This window comes from Ursus americanus, chromosome 23 (assembly GCF_024610735.1).
Source record: "Ursus americanus isolate L20-20 chromosome 23, mUrsAme1.1.p, whole genome shotgun sequence".
Lineage (NCBI taxonomy): Eukaryota > Metazoa > Chordata > Mammalia > Carnivora > Ursidae > Ursus > Ursus americanus.
In genome coordinates this window covers 12,979,375-12,991,715 of record NC_142149.1, presented here as the reverse complement: position 1 = coordinate 12,991,715, position 12,341 = coordinate 12,979,375, and the positions used below count along the sequence as shown (strand labels likewise).

General features: G+C 56.7%; 1 protein-coding gene across 1 annotated transcript in view; it reads right to left on the bottom strand.

Annotated features, from left to right (window-relative positions):
• Positions 1–1,178: 1,178 nt before the first annotated feature.
• The window catches only part of CACNG4 (calcium voltage-gated channel auxiliary subunit gamma 4), a 59,630-nt gene continuing 48,467 nt past the window's right edge, over positions 1,179–12,341 (bottom strand). The window contains exons 3-4 of the mRNA XM_045814282.2: positions 8,242–8,382; positions 1,179–4,167 (exon numbers count right to left, since the gene is read on the bottom strand). Coding sequence (XP_045670238.1) covers positions 3,629–4,167; positions 8,242–8,382 — 680 coding nt within the window. The 3' untranslated portion in view covers positions 1,179–3,628. The remainder of the gene's footprint in view (positions 4,168–8,241; positions 8,383–12,341) is intronic.

The following is a 12,341-nucleotide window of genomic DNA, read 5'->3' as shown; positions in this document are numbered from 1 at the left end:
TCCTGCAGCCACCAGAGCGGGGACGGGGCACCGTCGCACCCTTTGCTGGGACCAGGGTGAGAAAGGCCTTCTTTTTTTTTTTTTTTCCTTCAAAGATTTTATTTATTTATTTGACACAGAGAGACAGCCAGCGAGAGAGGGAACACAAGCAGGGGAGTGGGAGAGGAAGAAGCAGGCTCATAGCGGAGGAGCCTGACGTGGGGCTCGATCCCATAACGCCGGGATCACGCCCTGAGCCGAAGGCAGAGGCTCAACCGCTGTGCCACCCAGGCGCCCCGAGAAAGGCCTTCTTGAGGCCCAGAGTTTAGTGCCTCTAGGTTCCAGGAGGAGCAGCAAAGCCTGGGGCTGTAGGAGGAAAGCCCGCAGCCTGGTTCCTGGAAGACAGGGGAACGTGTACTTGGACGTTTAACGCCCCCTGGGCTGCCGCTCGGGGAGAACCAGGGGAGAACACCAATCATCCCCTCGTCATGCCTCCCAGGAGGGTAGGGCTGACAGCCTGCCAGTGCCCGTCTGCAGGGGTGAAGGTGCTGGGTTACAGCGGGTGTTTGCTGTGACCGGCCGGGGCCTGTGACAGTATGTCATCATCGCTCTGATCAGAGGGTCACACTGTCCCTCTCTCTGACCCTGTCCTCACTGCTCCTTGGGGGCTGGGGGCGGTGGTGGCCAGCTGCTGTGCCTGAGATGAGGTGGCATGGTCCCATCTGGCCTCTGGTTGGAGCCACATTCTCCTGTCCGGCTTTACCAGTCATTTTGGTACTTGGCCCTCTTTTATTTCTTAATCATTTCAGAATTAGGAGGGCAATGGAGGCTGGACGCTTTAGAAACCCAGGCAACTTAGGGCCCCCGGGGCTATGGTTCCGTCTGTCTGGCCCCCCACCCTGCAGGTTCTGAAGTCAGGCCAGGCTTGCTGCCCTGACCGGATGCCCACACCACAGCCCGGGGTGGCTGCCCTCCTTCCAGCCCATCTGTGCAAAGGCACCTGGACGGCACCACCCAGCGGTCTGAAACCAGATGAAAGCCAGAGAAACCCACCTTGACCAGCACGGGACCCACCCTGCCTCCCTCTTCTACCGGAGGGCCCACCGTGTTCCCCAGACTCAGGGACACTGTTTGCCCGTGTGCCCACCAAGGCTTAAGGGGAGCTCTACCCTCTCCCTCCCCACATCAAGAAGAGAACATTTTAAAAATGTTTTTATTTAATTAAAAAAAAGACAGAACTAACAACCCGAAACCAGTAGTAGGTACAGGAGTCACAGATGCTTAACTGGCGACACACACAGGGGCTGGTTGGAGAGGGCAGTGGGATGGGAGGGGCGGGCGCAGGCCACCGCGTCCCCCCATGGACGCAAGGTCTCGGACTGACAGGTGGCAGGGAGCCAGCTCTGCCCGCGCCCCCGGGCAGCCCTGGCAGAGAGGCGGTGAGCAGGACGGTGAACCGGGGTGGAGGGGCCAGGAGCCCGGGGCGCGGCGGGGAGCAAAGCTATGAAGACCAGGGGTGCTGAGGTGGTTCTGCTCCCTGCTCTTCTGTCCTCCTTTGTGGCTTCTTTTCTACTCTTTCCTGGTCCCTAGAGTTGGGCCCCACATTCTCTGCCTGGGACTGGGCAAGAGGTAGGATTCATTGGAACACAGCTTTCTCCGTGAAATGATAGAAACTTCCAGGGCAGCAGGTGTGGAAGTGACTTACGTGGTAGAAACAGCACGGCTGCCTGGCTTTGGGAAGTGACAGAAGAGCCTGGGGACCTCGCTGGGGGATGGGTTCCCAGATTTTGCCCCCTGGTGCGAGGGTGTCCTCCATGGGGGAACGCCGAGGGTGGTCGGGGCAGGGGCAGGGCAGGGACGGGGTTGGCCCCCCGCAGGGCAGGCCACGAGCCCTGACCCTCCAGCATTCACTGCTGCACATGCTTGGACAAACCACCACACAAAGCCAACCTCAACGGGAGGAAGGGGTTTCGAGCAAGCGCAAAGGGGCCCCCGCGCACCGTGCCTGCACTGGCCCACGCTCCAGGGCGGTCAGGTGAGGGGTCCCTGTGGAGATCTCCTCTCTGGGGGGGCGAAGGAGGATGGCGACGACCATGACCCAGGTCTGAACTCTTAGGGCCTGAGTCCACCCAGGGGGTGGGGGTGGGGTCACTGAGCAGGTGGCTGAGGTAAGAATTTGCTTGTCACTTCTAAGGATGACAGCTACTGGGACCACAGACAACCGCTCGAGATCGGATTACCAAGTCTCAAAAAGTAGAAAGGATCGGTCTTTAGAAAGCACGTGTTTGATATAAAAGAGGGTGAGCTCCCTGTTCCAGAAAGTTTGGCTTCTGAACCCACACACGCTTCCACGTTCTCTGCTTGTTTCGGGAGGGGGAGGAATGGTTGTGGACGGAAAGAAGGTCAAACACTGAGCCGCCTCCCAGGCCCCCCCGGTGCTGGGATGTCCCCCTTGCGAGGAGGAAGGACAGCACGGTGCGACCCTTACGTCCAAACGTTCTCGGCTGAGCCATTCAGGTGGTGGCAGAATGAATCACAATCCTGGGAGTCGGGGCGGGGCTGCTGCTGCCTTTTTAAGATGAAGAAATGTATGTCCCTTGCTCTCCTGGCCTTTATTGGCAATAAATCATGATTAATGACCGCTTAGGAAATGCACGTTTGATCTGATTTTTTGGTCGCCGTTCACCCTTGGGTCTCCCTTTCTTGCTCAGAAGTTCAGGCTCCTGTTGCCAAATACCAGTGGGGGCGGCGGGGCGGGGGGCGTCTGCCCCTTCCTCTCCCCGAGGAGGGACGGAGCGGCTCCTTGGGTCAGTGGGGAGCGACCCAGCAAGAGGCCATACGGCCACCCTTCCTCGGACCTGTGGAATCTTCCAGTACTCTCAAGTATCGTCCATGTGTTCTGCCCTTTCCGTGTGAGGCAGAAACTTCTAAAAGCGGGTAGGAATGCCAGCAACAGACTCCGGCCTTTACTTCACCCCCTGGCCCGCGAAGGCTTCCCCCTCTGCGGATTCTTCCACAGGCCTTGGTCTCCTCAGGTCGAGGGAAGCCGGCCCCAGGACAGCGCAAAGGCCAAAGCACCAGTTGGCCGCAGGGCGTTCTCCTCAGGATCAGTTATGTCAACCACGGCCACTGCCAGAGAGAGAGGGGGAGAGAGAGAGGGCGGACAGACAGGAAGGGGGCAGCTTTCGGCTTCCTCGTTTCCGGCTCATGGACATGGAAACCTCAGATCAGAAAGCAGCAGACCAGTGTCCAAAGGTCCCTGCGTGCCCGGGGAAGCCCTCCCGGTGGCCCAGTACCCAGGCAGGGAGGGAGGATCCCGCAAGCCCATTCTTCTGGCAAGATGTGTTTCCAAGAGGAGATAATGGCTCAATTTTTGTCTTCCCCAGGTCGTTCAAGGCCGTGCAGCCTCAGGAGATTTCAGAACCCTGGGGCATCAAACACCCTCTCTGGGGACAAAGTCAGCCTTCTGCCTCCATTTCCCGTCTCCAGGGTGGCTTCGCGCTGAGCCAGCCCACGACACTTGCTGGAGACCAGGGAGGGTTGGGTTTGGCTTCAGTCCACTGTTGGTCCGTCTGAAGGGGCAGGTGCCCTCGTGTGGGATCCACACAGCTGTTCTGGGGCGAGGCCGGTGCGAAGAGGAAGGGGCAGCTCACACAGGGGTCGTCCGCCGGTTCAGCATGCTGACGTGCAAGCCTTCCTTCAGGTCCTGCTGGAAGAAGTCGTGCACCTGCAGGAAGCTGGCCTCCTGGTCGGGGCTGTAGCTGGCGGCGGTGGTCACCTTGAGGGGCTCCCTGGACAGCGTGTACATTGACAGCTCACCCATGGGGATGGCCCCGGTGATCTTCAGGCCCACCGGAGACGCTGCCCTGGATGGAGAGGCCTCGGTGGACCTGGAGCTGGACCTTGAGCGCCGTCGTCGGTATCTGTAGCTCGGCATCCTGGCGTAGGGAGACGAGGAGGGAGCCTTGAGGAACTCCCGTTTGGTCTTAAATCTCAACTCTTTGTTTTTCTCAATGTAAATGTTTACAGCCAGGACACCCACGGTCTCGGCCACAATGAAGGACAGGGCTCCAAAGTAAAAAGACCAACCGTAGTTGTAATGGTTTTTTTTGTCTTCGTCACGCTTGTCGCTTGGGTCGCCCGTGTTGCTGGAAATGTAGACGATGATGCCTATGATGTTGCTGAGGCCTGAAAGAGAAGGAGAGGGGTGGGGGGGGTGAGGCAGAGGTTAGACCCGCAGCTGGACAAGCAGAGGAGGGCCTGGTGGCCACACTCCGTTGGATAGGCGTTGCTTTATTCTGGTCGCAAACTTTTCTTTTAAGTAGTTTGTTTTGAATGGGTAGTAAAGTAAAAGTTCAGATGAGGTGTGCAATAACATGCAGGCACTTAGCTGCCCAGTTGCCGTCCTGATGGTAGCTATTCTTTCTTCTTTCTTTCTTTCTTTCTTTCTTTCTTCCTTCCTTCCTTTCTTTCTTTCTTTCTTTCTTCCTCTTTCTTTTTTTTTTTTTAAGGATTTTGTTTATTTATTTGAGAGAGAGCATGCACAAACAGGGGGAGGGTCAGTGGGAGAGGGAGAAGCAGACTCCCCACTGAGCAAGGAGCCTGATGCGGGGCTCGATCCCAGGACCCTGAGATCATGACCTGAGCTGAAGGCAGATGCTTAACAGACTGAGCCACCCAGGTGCCCCTGTTCTTCTTTCTTATATTATTGTTATATCCAATCTCTCTCTCCCTCCCTTTCTTCTCCCTCTCCCTCCCTTTCCCTCCCTCTCTCTTTCTCTCGTTCTCTATTTCACTCACACACACACACACACACACCCACACACACACACACACACACACACACACATCTATTTTTTTCTTTGCACAATACTCTTTGTCCCCTTGCCTCTTCATGGAACAGTCCACCTGGTAGATGGTTCCAGGTCAGGACCGAAAGAGCCGTCTGTCTTTCTGAGTGCACATGGCAACCGCTGCATGGACAGTAACCAGGCCTCTGCTGTGGACGTTCAGAGAGCTTCCAGCCCTGTGCGGTGATAGAGTTGTCACGGACATCCTTGTGTCCATACCATGTCACACACACATGAGTACAACTGTGGGATGAATTCCTTGATGTGAATCTGCTGCCTCAATGGGTATGTGTGTTTCAAAACATAAAAATAAACTTTGGGGATGTTCGATGTATTGGAAAGTTGTGAAGATAGTACGGAGAGCTCCTTTCTACCTCCCCACCTGGTTTCCCCCATGAACAGCTGACATTACCGTGTACATCTGTCACAATCAGGAAACCCCCCATGTACGTTACTACTCAGTACCCTCCAGGCTTTACTTGGATTTCACTGGGGTTTCCACTGATGTTCTTTTTCTGTTCCAGGATCCGTCCAGGGTACCATGTTGTGTTTTGTGTTTTGAATTCAGAGTCTCCGCCCCAGGCCTTCCACCGGAGCACAAAGTGTCTCAACAGCCTATAGTTTGTTCTATCACATGGCTGGATCTTTGCCAGTTTGAGACGTGAGGTACCGTCACCTGTTGGCTGTCTCTGTTTGATTTCATCTTATTATAAGTGAGGTTCAGTAGAGCCAAGCTGCCTGGGTTTGAATCCCGGTTCTACCAACTATCAGCTGTGGAACTTTGGGCAAACTGCTCAGCTTCCTGTGTCTCCGTATTCTCACGGGCAAAACGGGAACCCCGGTGGTATGCGCGTCACAGGGCGGATGTGAAGATTAAATGAGCTAATGTAGACAAAGCACTTATAATAGCACCTGGCACACAGTGAACATGCTTTTCCATTCTATTATAATCCATTGTGTTTCACTGTGAAGTAATGTGTTGCATGGTCTACACACTGCCCATGTCCGTTGTCCATTCGCCTCTTGCAGAGATCCCAGCGTGGATGGTGTGCTCCAGGCTCTCCCAGCCTCTGAACCGTACCTTTCCCAAGGCTCTGACCATTTCCCACCTGAAATGCTTTATGGGCCTAAATCACCTTACGGCTGGGGCTGGAGCAGCCTGGAGCTGGGGGCCCTCTGCATGACCCCTGGCCTGCCACTGCCTTGGCCCATGATCAAAGCTTCCAAATACCAGGGAATAAATAGGAACCAATAAACATGGCCTTGCTTGCCTGCCGTGATGGCTCCTTGTCACTGCTTCCTCTCCTCTCTGGACCCATGTTTTTAGCTGAGTGTCCCCGGACCCGGGACCCCACTGCGCCTCCGGTGACTTGGAACATCTGGATATGGCTTTGTATGGCTCCTCCTGGGGAAATGGGCAGCTGCAGAGGGCACCTTACCTTGGAGGCTGACAGCACGGGGCAGCCTGTGTCTCTGCCACCATGTGACCTCAGGGAAGCCACCTGGGCCACCTGATGGCCTCCTCAGAATCTGGGATGCCATGGTTGTGCTCACTGAGCACCTGGCACCATGGCCCTAACATGTAGCTGGTGTTGGTGCCAGCCTTCTTTCCCTTCCTTGGGGAAAGGAAAGCGGACAGGACTCAAATCTCATGGCAGGGACTTCGTTAATGGTTCACACCTTCAAAAATCTGGGGGCTCAAAGGAGGAGAGAGAATGGGGTATACCCCTATCTTCCCACCTCTACTCCTGGCGGGGACAAGAAGGAAAGGGAGGGGCACCCGGCCAAGAAGGAGACTCCACACTCAGGCTTTCCTTGCCAACACACACACACATGCGCATCCCCTGACACACATACAGCCCTCTCAGAGAGACACACACACACATTATTTATTGCTGTGGAAGGACACAGAAGCAGAAGTGATGTGGAGGAAGGAGCATAAGAAGCAGGCTGAAAGATTTTGAGCCAGTCGCTTAACTGTTTTGGCCCTGAAGTCACCTTCCTTCTCTCAGAGAAATCGTGAGGAGAGGACAAGATGGGGACAGGCACTGTGAGGCCCTTCCAACGCCTCCTCCCCAAGATCGCCCCACCCCCATCCTCGACCACCAAGGACCACTAGCGACCACCGCCATTACTGGGATTCTCACTGTCACCATCATGGGACTACTGGGCTGTTCTAGGATGCAGAGCCCAGGCCAGCTAGGGCTCCCTCACCAGACCGGGGGAAGAAAAAAGATGCTTTGACAGCAAGAACACTGGTAAAGGCCTTGCAAGGAGTTATGGTAACAATTTAGGGAAGAATCCCTGAACTCGGGGCGCCTGGGAGGCTCAGTTAAGCATCTGCCTTTGGCTCAGGTCATGATCCTGGGGTCCTGGGATCAAGCCCCATGTCGGGTTCCCTGCTCAGTGGGGAGACTGCTTCTCCCTCTCCCTCTGCCTCCCACCCCTGGTGCTCTCTCTCTTGCTCTCTCTCTCAAATAAGTAAATAAAATCTTTTTTAAAAAAAGTATCACTGAACTTTGTAACACATCTCAAACTTACTAGAAGGCCTAAGACATCAGGCAGGTCCTGTTTCTCCAGACAGGGACCCTTGTTGCAAGTTTATCTGAACTCCACAGGCACTGCCCGGAGCCTCCAGGATGCCACCGGACACCTGGCAGGTGCCCCCGGTGACTCAGGCCAGAAAACCCGGGGTTTTGTCCTGGGCCGTTTATATACACCCCCCAGCCACTGACCAGCCACGAGACCCACTTCTGGCCTGGAGTTCTCCCACGTCTGCAGTGGCAAGGCACGCGTTGAAGTGTCTCCATCGAGACTCAGAGGAGTGACAGTGTGAAGCCATTTTGGACCAGGTAGGCGGGGCGTGTGTTACCGTCACCCACAGCTCTGTGGGATTTCACTGGGTCACAGTGGGGGTGGCTCCGAGGCGCACCCTTGCCAGTTCTGTACCCCCTCCACCTTGTCAGCTCCTTCAGGTCCTGGCTTCCATTGAGTCTCTCTGGGTACCTACCTCCCTGGCCCCCCGACTCAGCCAGGCTTCCCCATCACAGGGTTGTGAGACAGCAGCACTGCCTCTTTGGGGTGCTCTGCACACTTGGACTTACGTATGTTTTTGGTCGAGGTGAAATTCACAGAACACAAATTAACCCTTTAAAGTGCACATGTCAGTGGCATCGACTACGTTGACAACGTCGTGCACCCACCACCGCTATCTAGGTCCAGGACATTCTTCGCCACGCCAAGAGGGGACCCCGTGCCCCTGAGCCATTCTCCCCAGTCCCCGCTCCAGCCCCCCTCACACCTGAACGTCTGACATCAATTACGAACAATGACCTTACGTCTGCCCTCCCCCCGCCCCCATGCACGCACCAGGACGCGCACCCTGTGCAGGGGGACAGAGCGGGCGGCTCACCTGCAGCCACAAAGAGGATGCCCGCGCTGAGGACGATGTTGTTCTTGTGGCTGTAGAACCTTCCGGCGCCGATGCAGAGCCCGCCGAGCAGCAGCAGGATGGTGCTGAGGATGGGGAAGACACTGGAGGCGCGCACGATGCCTGGGTGGGGCGGGACACAGAGCAGAGGCCAGTGAGACGGGCTGCCATCCGGGGCCTGGCCACCAGCACTGGCCAGGAGCCCTGAAGCTCGGGGCCCTTGCCCTGACCTTGAGGCCGGGTGGGGGCAGGTGGACCAGACTCAAGTGATGACCCGGGCCTTCCGGTTACTCCCTGCAGGACGCCGGGTGGCCTGGGGTCGCGTCTGCCCCTAGCTCACTTAGGCTCTCTCTGGGTGTGGGTCATACTTCTGCCAGCCCGAAGGCAGGAGAGCCCCTCAATGGCATCAAGGAGCTACAATGACTGCCATGAAAACGCTGGTCTGCCTTCCATTCAGATAAGACCTCACAGCCCACTGAGCCTTTCATGGACACTGTCTAAGAAGCCTCTGGAAGCCTGGAAAGTGGTGTCCACAAGAGGCAGCTCGGGTGGGTAGCTGAGAACACAGGCTTTGGCGTCAGGCAGGCCCGCGTCTCCTCTGCGACATGCCAGCCATGTGGCTGTGGTCAAATCACGTCTCCTAAAACTCAGCGCCCCCCCCCCCCATTTGTAGAAAGAGTTCACAGTAGTACCTCCATCCTATGGCTGCTTTTGGACGAATAAGGGCTTAGCCCAGGGCCTGGGCATAGCACACACTTCCTAAGTGACAGCTTCTCTCTCTAGCATCATCACTGTCATCACCCCCGGTGACAGACAAGGATGTGCAAGCCAGGACCTCCCGAGGTCACAGAGGAGGAGACGGCTGAACAGAGCGGGCCGTGCATGGACCTCGCTGTCCGGCAGAGCTGGACCTGCACATTTGCTCCTCCACTGACTGGGGGGGTGGCCAGGGCAGCGGACTTCTGACAACGGGAACCTGCGAACGTGACTTTTATTTGGATAAAAGGTCTTTGCAGATGTGATTCAATGAAGGATCTCAAGAGGGCACCGCCCTAGATGAGGGCGGGTCCCAAATCCAAGGACAAGAGCCCTCGGAAGAAAAGGGAGAGACACAGGCAGAAGACAAGGGGCTCAGGGGAGAAGCGTGTGAAGACAGAGGCAGAGAAAGGGGTGAAGTGGCCCCAATTCGAGGACAGCGGGAAGCCACAGACGCTGGGAGAGGCCAGGACACATTCTCCCCCGGGGCCCGTGGAGGGAGCGCAGCCCGCCCAACACCCCTTGAAGACTTCAGCCTCCACATTGTGCGAGAGCAAATCACAGTAAATTCCTGTTGTTTGAAGCCACCCAGCGTGTGGTACTTTAGCATGGTGGCCCTAGGAAAAGAATCTACTCCCTGCATTTCAGAAGGGCTACTGGGACGTGGGTCCCTCTCCCTAGCGTCTGGATGGGAAGCAGGCCAGGAGGAGCCCCGAGCTCAGCCTGCCCGACGCGCCTGCCGGTCTCCCAGCCCAGCAGAAATCCTGGCTGCATGGACCCTTGGTGGCCCCAGCAGGGGACAGTGAGCCAGGGAGCCCTGGCAGGCGCCAGTTTCTGAGCCAGCTGACCCAGTTTGCGGCCTCTCAGCCTCTGAAGGCAGCATTTGTCTCCTTTCTTGTAAGCCCACCAGTGTGTGCCCTGCTTCACAGAGGGGGCTTTGTTGAGGGCATTAAATAAAGCTCTTCTCTCCAGCACGTCCTCCTCCTTCCTCTGCCTTCTTGCAGCCACAGGCTCTGGGAGGTTTCCCATGGGCTCTGCAAACATGCCTCTGAGCCATGCTGGCCAGAAAAATCCGGGATCGGCTACCCCTAGATGTCCTCGTTCTGCAGACAGGTTGGAGGGGTTGGGGAGGAGGAAGCCCAGTGCCTCTAACGTCCCTGAGGTCGGACTTGGCTCAGAGCCATCCATCCTGCCATTAAGTCCTGTGTGCACCTGTCCTTTGCTACATGGGCTCATCCCAGAGCCCCGGGTGTGCAGACGCCAGCAGGGGTCGCTGTGGACAGTGGTGCAGGTTGGGTCTTGCACAGAGCTGAGGGACAAGCAGAGCTGAGGTCCAGCCCGTGCCTCATGGCCAAATCAAGCCGTGGCAAGAATCTATGTCTGTCTAGAGGACGGATACCTCCTTCTAACTCAACCTCAGGCACATCACGGCCTCCCACCAGCCAGGACACCAGCGCTGCCGGGCTTAGCACAGAAATCAGCTACCTAATGGGAAGATAGGGAGCCTGGAAAAGGGGCACCAGGCACGGGTCAGAGTGGACAGGAATCCCTGGGGCCAGCAGGGCTGGTGGAAAAGACATGGCAGGCACGGTGTGGGGTGGTGACCCCTCTAACCCCACACCTGCCTGTGGATCTACAAACCAGTGGGGGCACTGCCAGAGCCCCAAGGCCGGGAGGAAGCCCTCTGACGGTTATGTAACTCAATGCACAAGCCTGGTTTCTCGGGAAGACTTCGGAATGCATGGCCCGAAGGTTGACCTTGCTCTTGAATTGTCGAAGACAGGGTGTGCGGAGCACAGCCTTGGACCTATCCGGCCTGATCCCCCCATCCCCAGACAGCTAGGCTGCCCCCCAACAGGCTCTCCCACAGAGAGACACCATGGAACCTTCTGTGACCTTCTCTGACCTACCTGTTCTCCACTGGAATGTCAGCACCAGGATGGCAGACCTCTGTTTTGTTCACTGTTTTGTTCACCCCACATGCCTAATACGGCGCCTGGCACGTAGGCCCATAACCACTTTTTGTTAAACGGGTGCTTAAATGAACTCTCATGACCCTTGTCTCTCTCTCCTGTGCGTCTACATGTTTTGGGGATCACAATAGTCTGGGGACCAGAGGACCGAATAACGGGAATCAGGGGGGATGGCCACGGTGACCATGACCTTGGCCTATCCCGGGATGTTGCCCTCTGAACCTCGTTTCAGGACCAGTTCCATTTCCGCAGCCCCTGTTTCCAACAAGGAGGAAAAACGCCTCCTCAATGGAGAGGTAGGTCAGCCCTCCGCCCCGATTCCATCAGCCGCTGGAGCTACCGGCCCAAAGCCATCGCTTCTTCTCTTCCTTGGGCCTCTCCAGGCTTGTAAATGAACCTGCTGGTCCCCCTACCGCACACCGGAGGAACCCATTTCCTTCCCAAATGAGCGTTCATTGATGTCCCATCACCATCAATTTGGGAAAATCGCTGCTGGGCCCCTCCTAGCCCGCATGCCCCCCCAAACTCAGGTACCACGGGCAGAGCCCGAGGACAGCAAGAGCCTAAAGCTGGGTGGGAGAGTGTGCTGCACATTCCAGATCTGCCCCCCCAACCTTGTTCCCACTTTCTGCATCCCGCCCTGGGCCCCAGGAGGCACAAGCCCTGTGCCGAATCCTTCGGCTCCCTTGCCTCTGGCTTTGGGAGGAGCGCGCAGGGGAGTGCTATGCCCTTAGCTTCCTTCCTGTGGGCTCCGGTGAGGGGGCTGCCTTCCTTCTGAAAAGCCATAGCTCCTGCCAGGCAGCCCTGTCCTCACGGCTTCCTTCTTGCCAGCCCCCATACCCGCTTTCCTCATCTGTTCAGGTCCGGGAGGGGAAGGGCTCCCCTAGCTGCTGGCTCTGGTGGCCTCACCATCCCGGATGGGCGAGTTCTCTTTAAGCCCGCCCACACCTTTGTAAATAGTCCCTCACCAGCTACCCTTCATTCTCCCCATCTGAGCAAACCAGCTGCTTCTGGCTGGGACCTCAAAAAGCTACATCGTCTGACCTCTGGGTCAATAGTCATGAGAACAATCCAGAAAGAGATTGTAGGGCTCTGGGGACAAAGAGGGGACTGGGGCAGGGAAGTAAAAAGGAAGAGCCAGTGCCAACGTCCATAACCTCAGGTAAGCTCAAGCAGGAAATGGGGAGGGGATCGTTTGTTTTTTCACGCCTCGCTCCTCACACCTCCAGGGCTGGTTAGTGGGGCAAATCTGCTCTCAGAGCCTTAAGAACCCCCTGATTGCCCTGGGTAGGCCAGAGAATGGCAGGTTCTGAGTCAGGGTTGATTTCCAGTTGGGCCATCCCCGCTGGGCTG